This window comes from Phyllostomus hastatus, unplaced genomic scaffold, assembly GCF_019186645.2.
Source record: "Phyllostomus hastatus isolate PE091 unplaced genomic scaffold, TTU_PhHast_1.1 phas_scaffold_28, whole genome shotgun sequence".
Lineage (NCBI taxonomy): Eukaryota > Metazoa > Chordata > Mammalia > Chiroptera > Phyllostomidae > Phyllostomus > Phyllostomus hastatus.
This window is the reverse complement of record NW_025334022.1, coordinates 23,201,676-23,214,454: the sequence shown is the minus strand read 5'-3', so window position 1 is coordinate 23,214,454 and position 12,779 is coordinate 23,201,676. Positions and strand designations below refer to the sequence as shown.

General features: G+C 43.7%; 1 protein-coding gene across 1 annotated transcript; it reads right to left on the bottom strand.

The window, feature by feature from the left end:
- Window positions 1–8,622: 8,622 nt before the first annotated feature.
- Window positions 8,623–11,479, bottom strand: SLC25A5 (solute carrier family 25 member 5). Its single transcript, XM_045817548.1, has 4 exons — window positions 11,286–11,479; window positions 9,816–10,302; window positions 9,426–9,566; window positions 8,623–9,045 (listed from the first exon to the last, which is right to left on the bottom strand). Exons 1-4 carry the CDS (start codon window positions 11,394–11,396, stop codon window positions 8,888–8,890), a joined length of 897 nt encoding a protein of 298 aa, XP_045673504.1. The 5' UTR covers window positions 11,397–11,479; the 3' UTR covers window positions 8,623–8,887.
- Window positions 11,480–12,779: the final 1,300 nt, after the last annotated feature.

The window sequence follows — 12,779 nt, the reverse complement described above, 5'->3', positions numbered from 1 at the left end:
TTCCTTCTATTGATGTAATTGTTCTTCTTCCCTTTCCCATAAATACCCACTGTCTTTGTCTCCTAATTGGGCTTCTGCCTGAATCAGTTCATCATGAATAGCTATCTTTAAAAAAAAAAAACTCAAATAAATGCATGTTGCCTCTTACTTTGAAAGGCCTTTTATTTTTAGATTAACACTAGGAAAAATGCAAATGAATGGCATGGCTAGGGAATAGCAGCTGGCTTGGTTTGGGACTGTAGAGCATGCATAGAAGTAGCAGAGCAAGAAGAGGTGCTTGTACTGTCTCTCCATATAATGTGCAATCAGATAGAAGAGACGAAAGCCCAGGTATCAGCATTTTTCTGATACCCTGGTGAGAGGTGAGGGGATGCCAAATACTACCTAATCACATGGTTGCGTTTGTCAAGTGGGGCCTTACTCAATGTCCCAATAGCCTGAGAATGTAATCTTAGAGGACGCTCAGCATTCTTTGCTAAGAGCCTTCATTTGAAAAAAAAAAAAAAAAAAAGGTCTGTTTTGCCCTGGCTGGTGTGGCTCTGTGAATTGAGCACCAGCCTGCGAAACCAAAGGGTCACCAGTTTGATTCCTAGTCAGGGCTTGTACCTGGGTTACAGGCCAGGTCCCCAGTAGGGGGCGCATGAGAGGCATCCACACATTGATGTTTCTCTCCCTCTCTTTCTCCCTCCCTTCCCCTCTCTAAAAATAAATAAACACAGTAAAAAAAGAAGGTCTATCCTGAAAAAGCAAACAAAACTTGAATTAAGTCAAATTTAACTCAAGAAATTTTTTCAACAATATTTTTTTAATTGGCTGAAAATACAAAACGATCCATACTCTAAAAATGGATTCTGAAGACTGAGCTTTGGTTATTAAAATTTCTGTTTAATATTTCTCATGTGGATTTTGTCTGTTGGTATTAAAACCAGATGGCTTTAATATTTTTATTTATTTATTTATTTTTAGAGAGGGAATGGAGGGAGAAAGAGAGAAAAACATCAATGTGCGGTTGCTGGGGGTCATGGCAGCAACCCAGGCATGTACCCTGACTGGGAATCGAACCTGCAACACTTTGGTTCGCAGCCCATGTTCAATCTACTGAGCTACGCCAGCCAGGGCTTGGCTTTAATATTTTAATATATTTCATGACCCAAAATAAATAGTTGAATAGGATCACCTTGAAGTTGTCTTTGAATGCTTCTGTCAGATGAGAGAGCTCGGAATATGTTACCCCACCTCCCTAAGCCTCAGTTTCCTCGGCTGTAAAATGGAGTTAGTAATAATGCTTACCTCTCAGGGTTGTCAAGAGGATTAGGAGAGTTAATCCACATTAAGTGCTTAGCACAATATAAGAGGTAACAATAATTAGCTATGATCCTGCTTCTGTAGTTTTATTTTTTTAAGACTTTATTTATTTATTTTCAGAGTGAGGGTAAGGGAGGGAGGGAAACATCGATCAGTCTCCTCCCACACACCCAGCCCACACGCTCCCAACCATGACTGGCCAGAAACCCAGGCATATGCTCTAACCAGGAACTGAACCCATGGCCCTTTGGTTCGCAGGCCGGTGCTCAATCCACTGAGCCACACCAGCCAGGGAAGCTGCTTCTGTAGCTTTAGAGGAATCACTGGTACTTCCTTGTATTGATTCTTTGATCAAGAGAAGTAGTCTTAACTTAATCCAATCTGTCTAGCTCTAGAAATTCTGAAAAATGCTACAGCCTCTAATAGAAGATTTAAGATATGATATTGTAACTCAAGAAAAATTGATTTCCAGTTTTCCTGGTGGGCAAACTGAGCCACTAACCCATAATGAGGTGTGATGTGACCCAAGACAGAGAAACATGGAGATCAAGTGAGATTACAAATTCCCTGGCCAAACTCCCAGCTTTCTACCCTAATTGGCAAGCAGCATGCTGTTTTAACCAGAATCCCAAGCACCTTTACCCCCTGACTTTCACTTCCAGGATAAACCCACGGCGAGGCTCAATTTTTACAATAAATGGACTCCTGGGCTCTGAATTTAATTGCATAAGTGAAAGGCGAACTTTTGCTTCCAAAGGTCTAAGTACGTTGCTTCTTCCTAGAAGCTTCTTCCCCTAGGGACTGAAAACAAAGGGTTGGGCAGTCAGGTTGGGACTTCATGGATTTCTTGAAATACTACAAGAGCAAAGGGAATGTGAGTGATCACATAGTGGCTCCTGGGCCAGCAGGGCAGTGGCGTTTGGTGTGAGGCAGGATGGTTTTATTTTTGGCCTTTGCTCTCTTTCATAATCATTGTTGTAAAATATGTGCTCTGAGTTAGAACTTCGGCTTATCACTATAACCACGTTCATACTCATTCCATTCAAAAAGGGTTCATTTCTTTCTTTATAACCTTCTCTCTTTCTCTCTCTCTGATCATTTTCTATAGCACACGTGATATCTTCTTGAGACTGTTTTAGGAAATCTGTAGGTCAAAGATAAATCCATTGCATCAGTCTCTCATGAATGAAATAAAAATAATTGAAAGTATTCTGCTCTGGCTGGTGTGGCTCAGTGGCTTGAGCACCGGCCTGCGAATTAAAGGGTTGCCGGTTCGATTCCCAGTCTAGGCCACATGCCTGGGTTGCAGGCCAGGTCCCCAGTTGGGGACATGCAAGAGGCCACCACACATTGATGTTTCTCTCCCTCTCTCTCTTCCACCCTTCCCTTCTCTCTAAAAATAAATAAATAAAATATTTTAAAAATAATTGAAAGTATTCCAATGAAATAATAAGTCATAATAATAGCAAGTTGTATAAAGCAGGTCCCCAGCATTATTTTAAATTCTGTACATATATTAACCCCTTTAATCTTTTTAATCTTCACACTACTCCTTCAAGGTAGGTACTGTTGTCATCCACATATGTCAGATTGTGGAACTGAAGCACAAAGCAGTTAAATCCAGGTAGCTGGCAAGTGACAAAGTTTGGTATTTGAGAATGAGACCTCCAGCCCAAAAGATTCTCATGAGTGCAATGTTAGTGGGAAGATGGACAGCAGCAGTGAGATCAGGTGATGAGCATGTCCCAGATTAGGTCCCACATCTGCCCTGATGTACACAGCGGGCTCCACACCCCTTCATCTACTCCAGCTTCATGTTGGGGGCAGGGGGATCAGCTTATCTAATTTTGGTGCCCTCTTATTAAAAACACAAACAGATCTTACTTTTGAAAATTTAACAAAACTGAGCAAATGAATATATTGCTATGGTATCTCTTAGGGCTGAGAAGGGGTCCGAACCAGGGTAGCTCTGAAGCTGAAGCAAGGTTAGCTTCACAGTACCTTTGCCTCTGTCCATGAGGTATCTCTGCTCATTGCAGAGCAGGGCATTGGAAGCTCATTTAGACAGGAGAGTTTTCCTTTTCACTCCCAAACATGAAGCTCTTGGAAGTTGATCTGTCAACAGCAACTTAGCACAGACTTTGTTCTGGTTATGTCTTTACAGCAACAAATATCTCCATTCTGGGAGTGAAAACATCAGAGATGGTAAAATGTGTCATGTGATGATAATGTACACATTCTCTTAAATCTCAACAGTGCTAAATTTCCTTCTTGCCTTGCAAAAGTGGCCCAAAGAAATGAAATCCCAGGTTGGATGCTCACCGTCAAAACGATACCTCTCTTCCACTGTCTCCTACCTTGACAATATTCAAAAAGACACGGGTAAATAGACTCCTTTAACTGAACTCAGTTTTGTCTACGAAGTGGGTCCATTGGAAACAACTGCCCAATCTGTCTCTTGAACATTGTTTATATTTGTTGCTAGGATACCAAGGCTCTTTTAAGCCTTTGGCTAAGAAAAGCACCATGCATCTGAACTTGTTCACCTGCACATAAAGCAAATAATGGCTGAAATGATGGGAAAGCTCCTCCAAACATTTTGAGTCGAACACAAGGCATTTTTCTGTCCAGAAATTGCAGTGTCCAATATTTATCGTGCAAATAAATCTCCACCTGCATACTAAAGTGCACATTACACATAATCAGATGAGGCTTTGACAAGACAGATGTTAATTATTTTGAGGTAAATCAGATCACCTTTAACCCAAACTCCAAGCTGTAATTTTGTTGCTCAGCTTCTTTGTCCCAAAATTAATATAAATCTTTACATTCATAATTTTACTTGCAACGTCAACCCACCCACACAGTCTGCAAATGACTGCTCTGAGTCAGAGACTATTCACTTACGACTCTGTTAGATATTTTAATATTTTCTCTGGAAAAAAAATGTTCTCTGGAAGGATTAAATCACCTAACCCCAGTCCTTCCTTTCACAGGTTCTGCTTTATGTAAAAATGATGGAGCTAGAGAACGTTAAAACTGTAAGAGACTTTAGAGGAGAAACTAGGGCTCTGATGTTGGAAGTGATGGGCCCCACTCAGTGACCAAAGCTAAAACTCAAAAGGGAAGAAAAGTACCAGTTTAGAGTTTCATAAAGGGTTACACTTAGAAGTCATTGCCCAGAGTCCAGAAGCTATCCCTTTCCTGACCTCCTGCCTCCGACAGCATCCGTGAGTCCTGGTACCCCACGGCTGACACTGGTCTAAAAGAATCATGCCATTTTGAATGCAGACAGTGAGAATATGATTCAGATACAAACAAGTCAGATACTATTACAACAATATACATTAATTTTTGGACAGATATACAAGAAACTGTTCATAATGGTTACTTTTGAGGATGGGGACTAGGGATGGAAAAGGCAGGACAGGGAGCTATTTGCTTTTCATTTTATAATTTTTCTTTACTATTTGATTACCATGTACAGATACTAACTATGTTAAAAACCCTAACAAACAAAATAGAAATACTATGCTCACAAACTTCACAGGAGAAATAAAATTTACCTCAGTAACACTGGTGCTGGAAAAAATCTATCATCCACTACAGCAGTACTTTAAAAAAATTTCTACTACCGAAGTATCCGTAATAGCAGAGGAGGCTGAATGGGTCCTCCCAGGGATCTGGGGGCAGTGCCAGAAATGGTCCTCTGTACACAAGAACTCTCTTTGCAGCTTCTGGTTTTAAAATGCATTCAAATTGTGCAATAGACTTTCTAACATATCCGCACGTCTTTTAATATGAAAATAATGGCTTAAATGACTTACCATCCACGACAACTGCCCCTGTGGGGAGACACCCCTGGTTTCTTTCTCCAGCGGTCTGGAGCACCCGCAGCACACTGCCTCCAGTGACTGGAGAGGCCTCTGGAATGGGAAGCTCGGCTGTGCACAAGCTGACCTGTATTCTGGCTCTCTCACCTGGAATCAGGCTTCACGGATTCTGTTATGCGTTGAATAGTAACAAAACAACAGAATAAATTAGGGTGTTGCTAAGATTGTGTACCATCAATGTTCGCATGAGCATAATGGACATAATGAATTCTATAGCACTATCCTGCACAGCTTGGAGAGATTAAAACCACTTTGTCTTTAAATTAAATTTCAAAAATCATTGAACAACAAGAATAGAAACAACAGAAAAAAAAAAAAACAACCGCCTCATTTATATCAGCCACCCAATTGTAGGAGGCACCACTTCTTGCTTTCTGATCATTAATGCCTGATCCTAGGTTTATTTTAATAGCTGCAGCTCAGCAAGTCTACATCTATTGTAATAACCATAAAGGGGGCTTGGGTTCTCTTGTACTGTGGTTTGCAGCCCTAACTGGAGAGCCTCTTAGCCCCTTTCAGGGTCAAAATCTACAACTGAAAAAGACCTAAGATGAAGTTTATTTTATAGAAATTTTACACAATATACTATGTCTAGGCTGTTGCAGAAAAAGAAAAGTGAGCTTGAATTCATTCTTAAGTAGCACTCTGCTTGGGCAAATCTTCATTCAACAAAATGGATGCTTAATATGAAAAACTTCCATCAGTGGGCGTACTACATGCCAGGTGCCATATTTACTGCTCTACGCGCTTCATGGTCCTTAACCCTCACTCAAAACACTAGTAGGAAATATGGCTGACACTACTATAACCTGATTTTACAGGGGAGGAAACTGAGACTAGGAGAGATTAAGTGACTTGCCCAAGGTCATACGGTTAGGTAAGCAGCAGAGCCAGGAGTCAAAATCAGGTACTTCTGATTCTGGAGTCCCTGAAATCTTAACTGCTTCCAAATAATTATCATAGTTACCATTTATAGAGTGCTCATTAGGTATGTTCTCTGGCAGATGTTTTGCATAACTTATTTAATTCTTGTAACAGTCCTCTGAGCCAGGCAGTAGTATCTTCATTTTATAGATGAGGAAAACTGAGGCCTAGAGAAATTAGGTAACTTGCCTAACAGTGCAATTAAGTGGCAGTAGCCAGTCCTCTCTTATACTGGAACAAGAGTTTTGGGTTTTTAAAACAACTTTAAGATCTTTAACTTAGAAAAATTGTGCATATTTAAGGTGTAAAACTTTCTTTTTTTTAAATTCCTCACTTTGCCCTTTTATAGCTATAACCCACTATACTAACCACTGGTGACTGCTAGTTGATTTCTGTAATTTGGTCATTTTGAGAATGTTATATAAATATAATCATACAATATATAATCACGAGGGTAGTTTTTTTCACAGGGCATAATTTGCTGGACATTCATCCAAGTTATTTCATGTATTAATAGTTGGATCCTTTTTTTTAAGGTAAAATTTTATTTCTAGAGAAAGGGGAAGGGAAAAAGACAGGGAGAGAAACATCAATGTGTAGTTGCCTCTCACGTGCCCGCCACCAGAGACTTGGCCTGCAACCTAGGCATGTGCCCTGAGTAGGAATCATACCAGCAACCCTTTGCTTCACAGGCCCACGCTCAGTCCCCTGAGCTACACCAGCCAGGGCAAGGTGTACAACTTTTTTTGATATATGTATACACTGTGAGTTCTTTTTTTAAATCCTCACCCATGGATACATTAATTTTGAGAGAGAGAGAGAGAGAGAGAGAGAGAGAGAGAGAGAGAGAGAAGGGAGAGAGAGAAACATTGATCAGTTGCCTCCCGAATGTACCCTCATGGATTAAATCTACAGCTTAGGTTCGTGCCCTGACTGGGGATCAAACCCACAACCTTTCGGTGCACAGGACAATGCTCCAATCAACTGAGCAACTTGGCCCGGACAGCAGTTCTCAACTAAGCTGTAAGATACAGGTGATTGAAATGTCTAGGGTCCCCTGGGCATTAATGTGTGCCATGCAAACTCCTAGTAAGCTGCACTTAAATATGCCAGCCAGCATGTGTGATATGCCTCAGGAATGAATTTTACCTATGCACATGAATCACCTATCATTTTCTACTATTACTGTTGTGGCATGACCACCATGGTGCTTTATTCACAAATCTTGTTACAGGAAAAAAACCACTGGATTTCTGAGGCTTAAGAGCTACAGAAACTGCAAACACATTTTCACGTGGATCCCAAGTAAGGGCTTATGATAAATAAACACGCATGTCCTCCATTGACTGGGCTTATTAATATTAGCACATTAGACAAAATGCAAGTACTTTTTTTCTTCGTGAAAGGTTGAGGCCGTGGCAGTTATCTGGATCTCCTGGTAATCTTTAACAGCACTGCAATCTCAGCACTAACAGTGCCAGCTCTAATCCTCTGCTTTGAATGGGATTAGGTTAAAATGGCTTGAGCCAGGTGAAGATGGGTGAGGAAAGGCAACTGGATGAAAATTTCTATTATCTTACATTTTATTCTTTTTTAGATGAAATTCACAGAACAAGCAGCCATTTAGAAATGAACATTTCAGCACATACATATTTCTTAAAAATCCTCACCCAAGGATATGATTTTATTGATTTTAGAGGGAGAAACATCATCAGTTGCCTCCAGTATGCACCCCGGGCCAGGAATGTGCCCAACCTAGGAACTTGACCTTTCCCTTTGCAGGACACTGCCCAACTGAGCCACACCAATCAGGGTTGTTTATATTTCTGAATTAATAACCAGACTAGGTAAGGTGGATACATTTCACTTTTTGGAGAATGCTCATTTAGCTATGACCTTCCACAGGCCATGGATCGAAGGGTTTTGGATGCAGTGGACCTGAAACTTTACTAATGTACTAGGAACATTGATGGGTCATACAACCAAGCTGTTCTTTAATAAGTGGTTGGCTGAGCATTGACTTATCTTTAAGATTTTATTTTTAGAGAGGGGAAGAGAGGGAAACATCAATGTGTGGTTGCCTCTCACGTGGCCCCCACTCCAGGCTTGTGCCCTGACTGGGAATCCAACCAGCGACCCTTTGGTTTGCAGCCAGGGCTCAATCAATCCACTGAGCTATACACCAGCCAAGGCTGACTTTATTATTTTTAAAGTTTTACTTATTGATTTCAGAGAGAAAAACTGCTGTCCCACCCACCCATGCACACACCACATGCTTCCTGTATGTGCTCTGACCAGAGAGATCAAATTCACAACCTTGGTGCATCGAGGCAATGCTCCAACCAACTTAACCACCCAGCCAGAGCAAGATTGGTTTTAAAAGCAAGCTCTTTGTGTCTCAGGAGATACTGTAGTATTTATTAAACATGAAGCATTTACTCAAAGACAGCACAATATAAACTAAATATACTTTTATAGACAAATAAACCACAAAAAGTTATATATTTCAGATATTTTTTATTTCTTCAAATTTGTTGTTTATCAGGAGTGACTGAAATAAAAAATATAATTGAGTCCCACCATCACCTTGGAAATGGCTTTAAGAGAAACCTGGTCAGATGAATATTATTGCTTCCCATTTTCAACCAGTAAATAGTTGCCATTGATAAATAGACAGCCAACAAGTCTGTCAAGAATGCTCAAGATATGTTACATAATACAACATGCCTGTTCACGGGGTGGGGGGAGGAAGACTACGAAATAATTTATGTGAACTTCTTGATTTCATCATACAAGACAAGCACAAAAGCACCACCCATGCCTCTGAGAACATTGGACCATGCACCCTTGAAGAAAGCTTTGCCTCCTTCATCACGAGCAATCTTCCTCCAGCAGTCGAGCGTGCCTGTGTACATGATATCAGCTGCAAAGACAGACAGACATGGAGTTGGTGACAAAATGCTGATGAAAAGTCCTAGGATTTACCAGACTAAACCTGAGCCCCACCTCTGATGAGCTATTGTCAGTTTTTAAAAATCCAACATCAACACAGTAGCATGGCCAATACTGAAATATTAATGCCGTCACTAGAGAACAGTGAGCAATACGTAGATTACCAATTGGATTGGACTTAACATCTAATACCTTTTAAGCATCCTTGTTCATACGCATCCAAAGGGTCCGCTCAAAGGCAACTGTGCAGCATACACAATCAACCCCATCCTGCTATCTGAACAGGCTGCTGTTTCATGCCAGGCATTACTAGTTTATGCCCATGTCTTCTTCTGCTTAAGGGAAACTTACTTCCTTTGCGCCCTGACTGCATCATCATGCGGCGACGAACAGTGTCAAATGGGTAAGAAGTCAACCCAGCCACCGCTGTGACAGACTGTGCAATCATCCAGCTGATGAAGATGTGAGTATTCTTGGGATCTGGGAGCATTCCTGAGAATAAGAAAGAGACACTTAAACCACAAAGCAGAGTTTTACCAGCTTGTTTCCCATGTCCCCCAACATCTGATCTGGTCACAAGGGTTGTACTGGATGACCTTAGCTGCCTTTAGCAATTACAAAAAAAACCCAACAACAAAAAAACAAAACCCCACATCTTTGGCTCCTGGCAAACTAGGATGGCATAATGATCTCCTACGTTGTCTCATAAGAACACAGCTTCAAAGCACAGAGCAAACTTACCCTTTGCAGTGTCATAGATACCGAAGTAAGCAGCTCGGTAGATGATGATACCCTGCACAGACACATTAAAGCCTTGGTACAGGCCCTTGATCCCATCAGATTTGTAGATCTTAACCAGGCAGTCACCAAGGCCTTTGAATTCCCTTTCTGCTCCAGCTTTGCCCACATCGGCTGCTAGACGGGTACGGGCAAAATCAAGAGGATACACAAAACACAAAGAGGTGGCCCCAGCAGCACCACCTGATGCCAGATTTCCTGCAAAGTAGCGCCAAAACTGGGTTCTCTTGTCCACACCACCCAGGAAGATCTGCTTGTATTTATCTTTGAAGGCAAAGTTGAGAGCCTGGGTGGGGAAGTATCTGATGACATTGGCCAGGTTACCACGCCAGAAGGACAGGACTCCCTGCTCCTTGGGGATACGAACCACGCAGTCTATAATGCCCTTGTACTGCTTATCTGCGGTGATTTGCTTGCTGGCATGCTGCACCTAACAGACAAGAAGGAGGCCAACAGGGAGAGTTATAACCATGGAGAAGGGAAAAGGGAAGATAATATATTATCTCAATCAACCTGATTTAAGGTTAGTCCCTCCCCCCATCTAGTCTTCTGTATCACAAGCTGGACCCTCCTAACCCTGAGACAGCTGGCACAGGTGGAAGAGGCAAACTGCATCATTATAGGCTTTAAGCCTCCACCCTTTAGGGTGCAGAGAGGGCATACTCAAGCGGACCGGTGACCTTTAGATCTGAGAGAAAGGTTCAGAGGCATTAACGCGAGTTCCCTGTAGGCGCGGTCACCTTCGAGACCAGGCCCTACGTCTCAGCTTCCCACAGATGCTTCTCTCCCGCTCCACCCTGACTCCTCTCCTAGAGGTGACCCGAGGGCCACCATTCCCCTCCGCCCGTCCGAGTGCGCCCCCTAGAGCCCGAGCGTGCGAGCACGCGGCGCAGGCCGGCCGCGGGGACTCGCTGGCGGCTGCGCGGAGGCGGACGCGGCAGACACACGCTATCCGGTACAGGCTTCCGGCCCGGCCGGGTTGGAACGCGGCCGCTCTACCGGCCGCGTGGCTTCCCCAAGGCTGTGATATCCTTGCCACGACCTTGGTGGCTCCGGTAAGACCAGGTATTCGCCGGCTTTCAGGCCTTGCCCTTGACCCGAAGGTCCGGGGTGTCTGCTACGCACTCCGGACTACCTCATCCAAGTTCGCGGCCTCTGGGGTGCCGAGGCCCCGGCCTTCATCACCTCCCTCCACGCCCGACCCCTTCTTAGATCTATAACTTCAGGTCACCAGAGCACTTCCATCAGGTAGCCTTTTCGTCCCCCTCTGCGGCCACTCTGGCCCCCACGCTGCCCTTTCCACTGATCTACCTAAAGAGGTCCCCCTCCAACCCTGGGGTCCCACTTTCTGCGCGACCCCCTTTCCGTCCCCTCCCCCACTTCCTGGTCGGGCTCCCTGATCCCAGGATGTACCTGCAGCAGCAGCTTGACCCGCTCGATGGGCGCTACCGCTGTTTTGGAGATGGCCGCCGCCACTCCACCTGCCAGGAAGTCCTTGGCAAAGGACACAGCAGCATCTGTCATGTTGAAACGAAACAAGGAGCGAGAGAACGCAGAACTAGGTTCGTAACCGGCTGAAACTCCGGGGCTCTAGGGCGGAGCAAAGCAAATGGCCGATATATATACGCGGAGCCGGCGCTCCGGAGGCCGGCGTCGGAGGCGGGTCTGGCGGGCGGTGCTCTGAGCCGCGGGGCTGCTGAGTGGTTCGGCGCAGCACGGCCGGGGAGGAGCCGCGGAGTCGGGCCAGGGCGGCCCTCCTCACCCCGTGGCTGGTCCCCGGGAGCTGACCTGATTGGAAGGAGAGGAGGCTTCAGCGAATAACCGGGATTCGGATGCTTGACCCTGGGAGAGGCTTGGGAGCGGGGAGGGACGCTTAAGGTCACCATGTGCTTGTACAAAACCCTCTGGAGCAGGGCCGGGACAAGAGTGAGGCGTAGAATCTAAGGGAACAGCATAAAAAAAAGGAAAGAAAAATCCAGTAATCAAGATAAATGATATTTAATGCAACATCTTAAAAATTTCATACAGGCAAACTACAGTCCTCTGGCTGGTCACCTGTTTTAGTAAATAACATTAGTTGGAGCCCCCAGGTCTGGGATTAGGGTGAGCCAAATGAGGAAGGGTCATGCAAGTGTGGGGGTGGAGATCCTGTCTTTAAATTTTGATAATTTGTTCATGAATCTTTTCATGTTCATGAATCAAATTTTTGCATTACTTCTGAGTTCTTAAAGTAGCGCATTAAAAATCATTTATTTTGATTACTAAGTTATTTGGTGCCTCCTTAAATTTTGTACCAAGGCAACTGCCTCCTCCCTCTAGACCTGGCACTGCCCTGAAGTTTTGCCAGTGAAGCCAGAGGACGTTCGGGGAACAGCAAAGCTGGGATACTGTCAGTGTGCTCCAATCTGGGGTTTGCAAACACAGTTTAACAAAGATGTTGTTGGGAATTGGCAGAGGAGAGTCCAAAGAACTCCCTTGGGGGTTGGGAAATCCAGCCAGAAGCCAAATTCAGAGTTTTGTACAGGACCAATTAAGAGGCTGTGTGAACCAGGTTGGCCTATGGCTTCCTGGACTCCAGGTAAAGTGCTCTTGGATTGAGTAGATTTCTGAATTCCAGAAAAGTTTAGAGGAATCAATAGAATTAGATTGAGAGCCATTGTGTGAATGGACAAGTGCTTACTGAACCCCTAATGCGTGCAGTAGGTAAGCATTTGCCACGCATGTCCTTAAAAATCTACTTACTAGTTTGAATGCACTTTCACGTTCATAACAGGAGCCAAGAGTTAATCACGAATCCTATATCTAAGTGATCACAACAATGTTTATAAAAGTAAGAATAACTCTTGAAAACGTCAGTTGCAGCCAAACTGTAGATGCCCAGCATGCTGAAGACATAGGGGGCATATC

Coding starts and splice junctions, on each gene's coding strand:
- SLC25A5 (XM_045817548.1), bottom strand. CDS start 11,396: ATGACAGATGCTGCTGTGTCCTTTGCCAAGGACTTCCTGGCAGGTGGA. Junction 9,567..9,815: donor TATCTATGACACTGCAAAGG/GTAAGTTTGCTC, acceptor TCTTATTCTCAG/GAATGCTCCCAGATCCCAAG. Junction 9,046..9,425: donor GCAGTCAGGGCGCAAAGGAA/GTAAGTTTCCCT, acceptor CTGTCTTTGCAG/CTGATATCATGTACACAGGC.